Source organism: Somniosus microcephalus, chromosome 27 (assembly GCF_052327205.1).
Source record: "Somniosus microcephalus isolate GS21.2 chromosome 27, FLI_Smic_1.0, whole genome shotgun sequence".
NCBI classification, from domain to species: domain Eukaryota; kingdom Metazoa; phylum Chordata; class Chondrichthyes; order Squaliformes; family Somniosidae; genus Somniosus; species Somniosus microcephalus.
The window spans coordinates 2311235-2323603 of record NC_141013.1 but is presented as its reverse complement, the minus strand read 5'-3'; the positions used below and the strand labels follow the sequence as shown (position 1 = coordinate 2323603).

At 48.3% G+C, this 12369-nt stretch overlaps 1 protein-coding gene across 11 annotated transcripts in view; it reads left to right on the top strand.

Moving 5' to 3' along the window:
• Window positions 1–12369, top strand: part of dennd4a (DENN/MADD domain containing 4A) — a 156908-nt gene that overhangs the window by 108582 nt on the left and 35957 nt on the right. For all 11 annotated transcript variants that reach the window (XM_085968326.1, XM_085968334.1, XM_085968331.1 and 8 more), the window contains exons 14-17: window positions 1028–1161; window positions 3429–3564; window positions 3909–4115; window positions 5909–6037. In XM_085968326.1, the coding sequence (XP_085824452.1) occupies window positions 1028–1161; window positions 3429–3564; window positions 3909–4115; window positions 5909–6037 (606 nt within the window). The remainder of the gene's footprint in view (window positions 1–1027; window positions 1162–3428; window positions 3565–3908; window positions 4116–5908; window positions 6038–12369) is intronic.

Here is a 12369-nt window from a genome sequence, read left to right as displayed (position 1 = left end):
CATTAGACTGATGCATTGTGTGCTGAATGCAAAACAAGTCAAAAAAATTAATGAACTACTTTATAACAGTGTAGAGGGATATGGCCTCAGTTCTGAGGTATGGGAGAGACTCCAATATATTCTTCCATTCTGCCTATTGCTGTAACAAAATGGTAATGGAATGCTTGGATATGGTGATAGTATTTCCTGCGTTAAAAGCTATTCCACGTTATACCCAAGGGCCTTGGAGAAAGACCAGCAACAGTTCATCAGCATGATACCTGAGGCGAAGGGACTGAGCTGTGATGAGAGAATGGATGCATTTGGGTTATATTCTCTGGATCTGATATGAATGTTTTAAAATAATAAAGGGAACTGACAGGGTAGATGGGGAATGAGTGTTCCCTCTTGTAGGAGAATCCAGAACAAGGGGACACAGTCTGAGGATTTGAGCTAAGCCAGTGAAAAGTGAATACAGGAAAAGCTTCTTCACACAAAGGATTATGAGGAAATGGCGTAGACAGCAACACAAGGCCATAAATGCAATTGGGAAGCAAAGCTATTAAGGAAAATGGAAAAAGGACAGGGAATTGGGATTTAAAAACAATGTACTGTCATGACTAACAAAATGGCAGAGGGGGCTCGTGTTCCTGTAACACACATGGCCAGGATAGGGTGAGGTAAGTAGTTCTCTATACAGTGCGGTACTGATTTCAGCTGTTGCATTGTGAAGAGCTATCAAGCAGCTGATGGGCACTTCTATCTACAGACTCACTCTAGGTTGTTCTCTTGAACATCTTAGTATTCAGCTAGAATTAGGAGAAGTTGTGAGAGTGGATTTCCGGTCTGTTATCTTGGCCACACAAGATGCATGACATGAGCAAACTGAGAGGGGACACGTTGTGCTCCATTTGCAGCCCTTGTTTCATTATCCCCCCTCTCATCAATTCCTACCAATGTCAATATCTATATATGGTAATATGCAGGGGATCTGCTTCTGAAAATTGTATGGTATGTGATCGTAATCCTGCCTTTTGAACTAATCCAGTTGGATGCAGAGCGCCCAGATGACTTGCGTCTCATAGAATTGGACGAGTCTCACAGAAGTGAACATACAGTTTTCATAACGCCTCCTGAACTCCCAAGCCTGCCTAATGGAGAAGAGTATCCGCTTCAGTATAGGTATGCATCCAATCACACTTTCACCTGCAAGGTTAGGGCGTGGGGGGTAATCACAAGATCTCTGGGTTTTGAAATATACGAGCGGCGCACAAATTATTTTCTATTTTTTTTTTTTAAAGCAAAATGCATAGAACCTCAACATTTTTTAATTCACTATCTTTTTGGGATAACTGTAAAAGCTTGTACACTGGATAGAGTGTATGTAGCTATAGATTATTCTCAATAAATTATTAATATCCTTCTGTGAACATCTTCACACATTAGGATGGTGATGTGGACATGCTGAATGTACAAAACTGAGTGAAATCAGAACATCCTCTCCACACAGACATAACATTAAAACCATTTAAGTATGGTTTTAGGTTTCGATTTAATTGCTGAGAGTTAATTACTAGTTTCGGATGATTTTTGTAAATTAGCATGTTTGTTATGTAATTTAGAGAATCATGATTATGCTGCTGCCTTATAATCACCCCCTCCTACCAATTATTTTTTATGCAATCTCATTAGATCTATTTTTGTGCTGAGAATGTAACTGAGGTCCTCAGAGAGCTGTTGCTATTTCTGTATTTTTTTAAAGATGCTTTGCATGAATTTTCTGCTTTTATTTTTTGCTTTGGAAACAGGTTTTCAATATTTCAATTTTATTAATGAAGAAAATCTGCATATCAACTTGCAAACACAAGATTTAAAAATAAAATGAAACTGTCTTCTGAAAGTGTTGCCTTCTTGCATAGATGTGGTTCCAAAGGGACTGGGTGCCCTCCAATAGCTCACCCAAGTAGCCATGTTTCATGGTTCAGCTGTTGCAAGGAGGGGCATCTAGTGCTCACCCAATGCCCACTGTGTGGCAATCTAGGTGACAACCCGAGCTAATATTTGTTTCTCTTCTGCCTAACTTGGAACACTGAGGCAATTATAGTCCCAACAATTGCCTTGGCTGAGGACAGGAAACTGGGATGTTGGAAATACCACAGCAGGTGTATCAACATCTAAAAGATAAAAGACCCTTTCTCCGAAACTAAAGAACTAACTGCAGATTCTGCAAATCTGGAAGAAAAACAGGAAGGCAGATTATTATCTGAATGGCAATAGATTGGGAGAAGGGGAAGTGCAACGAGACCTGAGCGTCCTTGTGCACCAGTCGCTGAAGGTAAGCATGCAGGTGCAGCAGGCGGTTAAGAAGGCAAATGGTATGTTGGTCTTCGTAGCGAGAGGGTTTGAGTATAGGAACAAGGATGTCTTGCTGCAGTTGTACAGGGCCTTGGTGAGACCACATCTGGAGTATTGTGTGCAGTTTTGGTCGCCTTATCTGAGGAAGGACGTTCTTGCCATGGAAGGAGTGCAGCGAAGATTCACCAGGCTGATACCTGGGCTGGCAGGAACGACTTATGAGGAGAGATTGGGTCGATTGGGCTTGTACTCGCTGGAATTTAGAAGAATGAGAGGGGATCTCATCGAAACTTATAAAATTCTAACAGGACTAGACAGACTAGATGCTGGAAGGATGTTCCCAATGGTCGGGGAGTCCAGAACCAGGGGTCACAGTCTAAGGATAAGGGGTAAGCCATTTAGGACAGATGAGGAGGAATTTCTTCACCCAGAGAGTGGTGAACCTGTGGAATTCTCGACCAAAGAAGGCAGTAGAGGCCAATTCATTAAATATATTCAAGAAGGAGTTGGATATATTTCTTAAGGCTAAAGGGATCAAGGGATACGGAGAGCAGGCAGGAACAGGGTACTGAATTTGGACGATCAGCCATGATCTCATTGAATGGCAGAGCAGGCTCAAGGGGCCGAATGGCCTACTCCTCCTATTTTCTATGTTTCTAAAATCCAAAAATATTGGAAACACTCAGCAGGTCAGGCAGTATCTGGAGGGAACAGAGGAGGTAACATTTTGTCTGTGTACCCATTGGGGTTCTGACGAAGCATTAACTCCTCTGTTCGTTCCAGTGACGCTGCCTGATCTGCTGAGTGCTGCCAGCATTTTCTCTCTCCTTTTCTCAGTACGTATTCCACCTGAAATGTTAATCTGTCTTTTTTTCTTGCAGATGCTGACAAACCTGTTGTGTATTTCCAGTATTTGCTGTTTTTCTTTTTATTGCTAATGTTAATAGTGGGTTAGGTATATGTTCAGTTAAAACCATTTTATTCTGCATAATATGCTTTAATTAAAGATGTGTTAATTAATCACATGTACATTATTGACTATGTTTGCTATATGTTAGCATTGTGTTAATCCCGACCTGATCCTGTTCTTTCAGTTACATTGGTTTCCCTGTGCTGACACCAGAGCTATTTGACAGGCCAGTGGGTTTATTAAAGACTCCAGCCAGCAGGTTAACGTCAAAAAATAGTTGTCCCAACAGTCCAGCACCAATGGGCAGAAGAACTAAGCAGGTACTATGTGACTAATGTTTGTATTCTGAATAAACCTGCGTACAGTGTGTGAATAATTAGGCGTTGTACAATGAAGGATTTACTGTAGGTACAATGGGAGTATGTGAATGATTGGGTATTATTGTCAGAGAGGAAATATATGAATGGATAGTATTGTTAGAGTGGAAATGTGTGAATGATTGAGTAAAGTCTGATGTCCATGCATTTTATGCCATCTATGTATAAGGAGAGTGATACTTACAACTTAAAGTAACAGCATTAAAATTTTGAACACCTTGTATACATACATGACTTATACATTTCATTTAACAAAATCTTATTCGTTATATTCTGTTGCATTTCAGGAGATAAAATCAGCTCAAAAAATTGCGAAACGTTATTCATCAATTCCTCAGATGTGGTCAAAGTGTCTCGTGCGTCACTGCTATGGTCTCTGGTTCATCTGCCTTCCTGGTTACGTGAAGGTTTGCCATTCGAAGGTCAGGGCTCTTCGGACCGCTTACGATGTGCTGAGAAAGATGCAGGTCAAGAAGTTGGAGCCACCAGATGAGGTATGCAATACTGACGTGCACCATGGTGGCAAACGACAGCTTCACTATTACTGTGTAATTCAGTGGGAAGGGAGAAAGTTATATTAAAGAACGCACTTAGCAGAGAAGTGCTGCTTGTTTTGTTTCTGTTTTCCCCCTGCCAAAGTAACCCCAATTAAATTTTAGTGTAACTTTAAATCAGTTTTTTCCCTCCCATTGATTTAAATGGTTATGGGGCATCTAACACATTCCCTGCACTCCTTGGTTTTTGTCTCCCTTATCCCGAGTGTTTGGTTTGTGATCCTGAATGATATGAGCTGGTACCTGGTACTGTGCTCACACTCTTCGATTCGAAGGGGAGTGCTCTCACTGGCAGACAATGGCCCAGAAATTCGGGTCGGGGGCTTCCCGCGGGTGCAAGCCCCTGACCTGCACTTACCTTGCGTGCCGGCCGTTGAGCGCTGGGCCCCCGTGGAATTCCGATCCGGGGCCTGGTCCAGCTGCCGGCGCGCAGTGCTTGCGTATCCCAGGGGCGCAGTTGGTTCGATGCGTCCCCTGGGATCACGTGGGCCATGGGGAGCCAATCGGAGCAGGGAATGCTCCATTCATAAGTCTGACAGAGTGCTGTCAAAACTTATAAATACTATGGCCCCAAAATAGCACTAAATCTTCAAATAATTTTTTTTTTTAAATCACATTTTTAAAATAAACAATAAGTTACATGAAATAACTTTTAAACAATAATTTAAATTTTTGAAAAAAATAATTTTATTTTCTAACAGGGCTAAAAATAAACTTACCTTGCTTTAAAGTATTTAAAAATAATAAACCTGTGGAAAAAATGTTTTAATTTTAATTAATTCACCACTTACCTTGTAAAAAGCAGGCCTTACGCCTGCTTTTTATATTTCTAACTTCTGCAGGCTTACCCTCCCGGGAAAACCTGTGTATAAAATAAACCCTAAGTTTGATGCGCATGCGCAGCCTCTCCCACTCACGCGTTCGACCTCTGAACCTCTTCGATCAGAGGAACGGAAGTGCCGGTTTCCCGCGCATGCAGGAAACCGGCACTTCCATTGGGCCTACGGGTGAGTACCCCGTGCGTACTCACCCGTGGAGACCCGAATTTCTGGGCCAATGATTTTGCGACTGTCAGTTTCACTCCCTGATATAACTGGCTTTTCACCCATAGAAACAACAGCAAAACTGTCCCACATTTTCATGGATCTTGAAATCTGCCATCAAATTAAGTACCTCTTGCTGTAGGTTGCTAAATGCATGATACAAGCACACTGGCGCAGAGGGATGCCTTGGGCCCACTTGTTCCAGTAGTGAGAAATACAGCTCCTGCAAGTTTCAAATTTCCTGTCATCCTGCCCTAAATAAATTCAATGCCTAAGATAAATAGGTTGCTTTATCATGACCATATATTTATAAATTACATGCCGAAGATAAAGTATGCTAAAGACACACTAGACAGAGCAGGATTACATGAGCAGCTCTCTCAATTTTGACTCACTGAATCCAATATTAGACAATCTACAATTCTCAAGTATTTTTGGAATTTACTATTGACACCACACTCTGCTTAAGATACAGTGCTGTTGTTTCTCACCGCATGTGATATCCAGCAGATGTCCATGTAATTAAACTAAGCTTTCAAAACCTTCAGGTGATGTAGCCTTTGGCCAGACAGTGTTACATGGTGTGCCTTGCACCTCGGGGGGAGGGGGAGGGGGAGGGGGAGGATGTATTTCAGGTAATTTCTTCACTGCATTTCCCTGAAAGATTTCTTGCTGTGTTTTCCACTCTAGGTGTGTTACCGCGTTCTGATGCAGTTATGCGGGCAGTATGGGCAGCCAGTGCTAGCTGTCCGAGTTCTGTTTGAGATGAAGAAAGCTGGGGTTCACCCCAATGCTATAACGTACGGTTACTACAATAAGGTATGACCCTCTACACGTTCACTGACACTTTTTGTGTTGCTTTTTTATTGTAACATTTTATTATTCTCCCCTCACCGTTATTTTTCCTTGCCATGCACTTTCCAAGCCAGTGAGCTGCTTTTAGCCTCTGCCAGTGATGCTCTTCAGCAAGCTGCAAGCAAGTATGCTGGGCCGACGCGGGGCCGGGGGGGGATAACATCATTCTGAATGTTCCTGCCCTCTGGAAAAGGGCTCGGTATCTGCTTGGTACCTCGGTGAGGTCATTGAAACTGTGGTCTGAATGCTGCAAGCATTTAACTCTGATTCCAATGTAACGGATCCAAAATAATCTGACCACCTCTGTTAAATCAGTAATGTACTGTTAAATTCTTTACTTTTTTTTGTAAAGCAACTCCCTTATTAACGTGAATATCAGCCTTGTACAATTCCTTGTTTTAATGATTTATAGCATGGAAGAAAACCCAGCTTTCTCTAGTTTTTAGAATTATAGTGATGACTATGTTGGATCAGTTTACAAGTTGAGTCAGTGACTTGTGTGATTGGTTTGTTAATAAAGCTTCCATCTAGTTTGCAATTTGCACAATCCCATGTCAAAGTACAACCGATTCAGCAGAGTTTACTGTGGACAGCATTGAGAATTTCTTGAGAAATTCCCCAGGTCTTGTTCGCAGGAAATTGATGCCCAGCCCTTGTACAAATACAAAACATAGAAATGTAAATGGCTAGCCCTGCCGGCCCTCAGTCATTGAGCTGAACCATAGAAGGAAGGAGGCCATTTGATTCATCGCCTGTACATCAGCTCTTTGCCGGAGCAATCCAAAACCAGTCCCACTGCTCCATGCTCTTCCCATACTCCAATAACTGAAGTTAAATTATAAAATTGCAAAAATATTTCCTTTCTCTCCATCTAATTTTTACTGCTTTTCTTCCCCCTCATCTCCTAAAGGCATTGACTTACTGGGGTTTGTTTCCATGGGAGCTGACACCCACCCGTACCTATCTCGCGGTGCTTTCTCCTCAAGTAGAAGTGTAGATAGCGAGTTGGGGGGGCTATTCCACCAAAGGGGTATCGGTGCCAAGCTCAGTCTCACTCGTTCATACAGGCACAGTTTCAGCAGGGTTACCAGTTAGGAAAATGGAATGGGAGCCGTTGGCTGTCTTATTCCCCCATCCTGAGCACAGGAAAACAGAGCGGAGTTGCCGAACCTTCACCAATCCCCACCAATTGAGATTGGCTATTTCAGCACAGATCAAGGCTGAAATCCAAGACTTTCCCAGCCTGTCTCTCTTTGTACTCCACCATTCCTGGTCTGTCTCGCTCTGTACCCCACCATTCCCGGTCTGTCTCACTTTGTACCCCACCATTCCCAGTCTGTCTCACTCTGTACCCCACCATTCCCGGTCTGTCTCACTCTACCCCACCATTCCCGGTCTGTCTCACACTATATCCCACCGTTCCCAGTCTGTCTCACTCTATACCCCACCATTCCCGGTCTGTCTCACTTTGTACCCCACCATTCCCGGTCTGTCTCACTCTGTACCCCACCATTCCCGGTCTGTCTCACTCTTGTGGTAAACCACTGTTATAACCTGTCTGTGTCTGTATGTGTATTCCACTAGGTACAGGTCTGGACATGCCTCGGCTGACTCCTCCCACTATTCCAGGTATATAAGTGACTACCTCCCAGTCCCTTAGTATTCTGGACGGGTCGACCACTCGAGACAAGACCTTCATTCTTTAGTTAATAAAAGCCTGGTTGTTACTCGCTCAACCTCAGTCTTTTGAGTAATTGATGGCGCATCAATTTTATTAACTAAATTTTTTATAATGGAGAAGATCCTCACACCAGCATGCCTGGACCTGGACAGTCGGGAAGCGGACGCTTCCACCAAGTTTGCTCACTGGCTCATGTACTTCGAGACATTCCTGACTGCCTCCACTGCGGTCGAAACGGATGCGGACAAACTGTCTGTCCTGATCTCCAAGGTGAACCACCGAGTGTACTCAGTCATCCGGGACGCGACCTCGTACACAGCCGCCCTCCAGCTCCTCAAGACCCAGTACACGCGCCCTGTGAACGAAGTATACGCTAGGCACCTTCTGGGGAGTCGCAAGCAACAACCTGGGGAATCGACTGAGGAATACCTCCAAGCACTGTCCGTGCTTGGCCGGGCCTGTGCGTATAAGGCGGTAACGCCCACTAAGTACACGGAGGAACTGATCCGGGATGCCTTCGTAGCGGGCCACAGGTCCAACTACACCCGACAGCGACTGCTGGAGCAGAGTGACCTCACCCTCGACAAAGCCTCCGACATCGCACTAACGCTGGACGCAGCCTTCCGGAGCATAGATGCCTACTCCTCTGCACCGTGGACGCCGCGGGGAACGACAACCTGGGACACGGTAGGACAGCCCCATAGCACCGTGCCACCCCAGCCACAGCCCAACAACGGCCCAACTACCGCAGCAGTGTCCCAAAGCCAGACAACAGTATCCCAAGGCCAGAAATGCTACTTCTGTGGCCAAGCCAAACACCCCAGAGCGCGCTGCCCGGCGAAGAATGCGACCTGCTTGGGCTGCGGGAAAAAGGGACACTACGCCAGCGTCTGCAAGGCCAAAGCCACCCCGAACGCCAGCAGCGCCGCGTGTGGGCCGTGCGAGCCGCCATCTTGGGCCCCCAACAGCGCCGCGTGCGGGCCGCCATCTTGGGCCTCCCCAGCCATGTGCGAACCACCGCAGCAGCAGCCATCTTGGACGACTCCAGCCACATGGGAATCATGGACGCCGCCATCTTGGACACCAGCCGGGACGCAGCAGATCGCCAACCACCCCCCCCCCCCCCCCCCCCCATCTGATACTCGCAGCGACACACCGACCCCTACGCTGGCCTCTGTGACGCTGGACCAAACGAGACCGCACCAGCTAGCTCGGTCCAAAATGGACGTTAAGGTAAACGGCCATGCAATAAACTGCCTTTTTGACTCCGGGAGCACAGAGAGCTTCATCCACCCCGACACGGTGCAGCGTTGCTCTCTCCCAGTCCTGCCTGCGCACCAGCGGATTTCTATGGCCTCCGAGTCCCAGTCAGCGGACATTGGCGGCTACTGCGTGGTGACACTAGTAGTAGACGGGACTGTGTACAATAATTTTAAACTCCTGGTCCTGCCCGACCTCTGCGCTGCCGTTCTACTGGGGTTGGATTTCCAGTGCCACCTCAAAAGCGTTACGATGGCGTACGGTGGCCCCCTCCCCCCCCCACTCGCAGCCAGCAGCCTCCAAATTGCCCGCCGCGCACCAGATGCAACCTCTCCACACTCAGAGTCCCACCCCCCCCCCCCCCCCCCCCCACTGTTTGCTAACCTCACCCCCGACTGTAAGCCCATCGCCACAAAGAGCAGGCGATACAGTGCCGGGGACAGGGTTTTTATCAAAACCGAAGTGGAACGGCTCCTGAAGGAGGGGATTATTGAGGGCAGCTCCAGCCCCTGGCGAGCCCAGGTTGTAGTCGTTAAGACCGGCGAGAAACAACGCCTGGTCATCGACTACAGCCAAACAATAAACCGCTACACCCTGCTGGACGCCTACCCACTCCCCCGCATAGCTGACATGGTCAACCAGATCGCGCAGTACCGCGTCTTTTCGACCATTGACCTGAAATTAGCGTACCACCAGCTCCCCATCAGCCCTGAAGACCGCCAGTATACTGCTTTTGAGGCAAACGGCCGCCTCTATCACTTCCTTAGGGTTCCCTTCGGCGTTACTAATGGGGTCTCCGTCTTCCAAAGGGAGATGGACCGGATGGTCGATCAAAACGAGCTGCAGGCCACTTTCCCTTACCTAGATAATGTGACCATCTGCGGCCATGACTTGCAGGACCATGACACAAACCTCGAGAAATTCCTCCGCACCGCCCAACTCCTGAACCTGACATATAACAAGGAGAAGTGCATATTCCGCACAGACCGCCTCGCCATCCTTGGCTGTGTTGTGGAACACGGGGTCACCGGTCCCGACCCGGACCGGATGCGCCCCCTTATGGAACTCCCACTGCCTAAAAGCTCTGAAGAGGTGCCTAGGGTTTTTTTCCTACTACGCTCAGTGGGTCCCCTACTATGCAGACAAAGCCTGTCCGCTGATCAAGTCCACCTCTTTTCCCGTGACGTCAGAGGCCCGCTTAGCCTTCCACCGTATCAAGGAAGACATTGCCAAAGCCACCATGCACGCAGTGGACGAATCCATCCCCTTCCAGGTGGAAAGCGATGCGTCCGACTTCGCTCTGGCCGCCACCCTTAATCAGGCGGGGAGACCTGTGGCATTCTTCTCACGAACCCTCCAGGGCCCGGAGACCAGACACTCCGCGGTCGAGAAGGAGGCCCAGGCTATCGTGGAGGCTGTGCGTCATTGGAGGCACTACCTGGCCGGAAAACGATTTACCCTGCTCACTGACCAGCGTTCAGTTGCTTTTATGTTCAACAACAAGCAGAGGGGAAAAAACAAAAATGACAAGATCTTGAGGTGGAGAATCGAACTTTCCACCTACAATTACGAGATCTTGTACCGGCCTGGGAAGCTCAATGAACCCCCAGATGCCCTATCGCGTGGCACCTGCGCCAGCGCGCAGATCGATAGGCTGAGGGCCCTCCACAATGACCTCTGCCACCCGGGGGTCACCAGGTTCTTCCACTTCATCAAGGCCCGCAACCTGCCTTACTCCATCGAGGAGGTCAGGACCATGACCAAGAACTGCCAAGTCTGCGCTGAGTGCAAACTGCACTTTTATAGACCAGACAGAGCCCACCTGATAAAAGCCACTCGCCCTTTCGAACGCCTGAGCGTCGATTTCAAAGGGCCTCTCCCCTCCTCCGACCGCAATGTGTACTTCCTCAACATCATTGACGAGTACTCCCGGTTCCCGTTCGCTATCCCCTGCCCGGACATGACCAGTGCCACGGTCATTAAATCTCTGAACAGCCTCTTCACCCTGTTCAGTTTCCCCAGCTATATCCATAGCGACCGGGGCTCATCGTTTATGAGCGACGAACTCCGCCAGTACCTGCTCGCTAGGGGTATAGCCAGAAGCAGGACCACCAGTTACAACCCCCGGGGGAACGGACAGGTGGAAAGAGAAAATGCAACAGTTTGGAAGGCCGCCCTACTAGCCTTAAAGTCTAGGGGCCTTCCGACCTCCCGCTGGCAGGAGGTGCTCCCCGATGCGCTCCACTCGATTCGGTCACTGCTCTGCACTGCCACCAATGCCACCCCTCACGAGAAAATGTTTGTCTTCCCAAGGAAGTCCACATCGGGGACATCGTTACCCGCCATGGCTGACGTCCCCAGGGCCGGTACTACTGAGAAGACACGTGAGGGCCAATAAAACGGACCCCCTGGTCGAGAGGGTCGACCTCCTCCACGCCAACCCCCAGTACGCTTACATTGCGTACCCGGACGGGCGGGAGGACACAGTCTCCATACGAGACCTCGCACCCTCGGGGACCGCTGTAACCCATTACCACCCACCCCCCCCCCCCCCCCCCCCCCCCCCCCCACGACCCGATATCCAACCCCAGCAGCCAGCTCGCCTTGGACCGTCACCCACGAGGACTACACTCCAGGGCCCCAGCCTACACGGGACGCGACGCCGGAAGCTCCACCACCCCTGCCGTCGCCACGTCGATCACAGCGGCAGACAAGACCTCCGGAGAGACTCCAATACACGAACTTTTAAATACACTTCACCCCGCCGGACTCCTTTTTAAACAAGGGGTGAATGTGGTAAACCACTGTTATAACCTGTCTGTGTCTGTATGTGTATTCCACTAGGTACAGGTCTGGACATGCCTCGGCTGACTCCTCCCACTATTCCAGGTATATAAGTGACTACCTCCCAGTCCCTTAGTATTCTGGACGGGTCGACCACTCGAGACAAGACCTTCATTCTTTAGTTAATAAAAGCCTGGTTGTTACTCGCTTAACCTCAGTCTTTTGAGTAATTGATGGCGCATCAACTCTGTACCCCACCATTCCCGGTCTGTCTCGCTCTGTACCCCACCCTTCCCGGTCTGTCTCACTCTGTACCCCACCATTCCCGGTCTGTCTCACTCTGTACCCCACCATTCCCGGCCTGTCTCACTCTGTACCCCACCATTCCCGGTCTGTCTCACACTGTACCCCACCATTCCCGGTCTGTCTCACTGTACCCCACCATTCCCGGTCTGTCTCACTCTACCCCACCATGAATGTAATTGGTCACCTGTTGAGTTACTGTGCTTGCAACCTACTTAGCCAATAAATCCTTTCTTTGTTTAAATTCTCCTTCTTATTCAGTGTTACT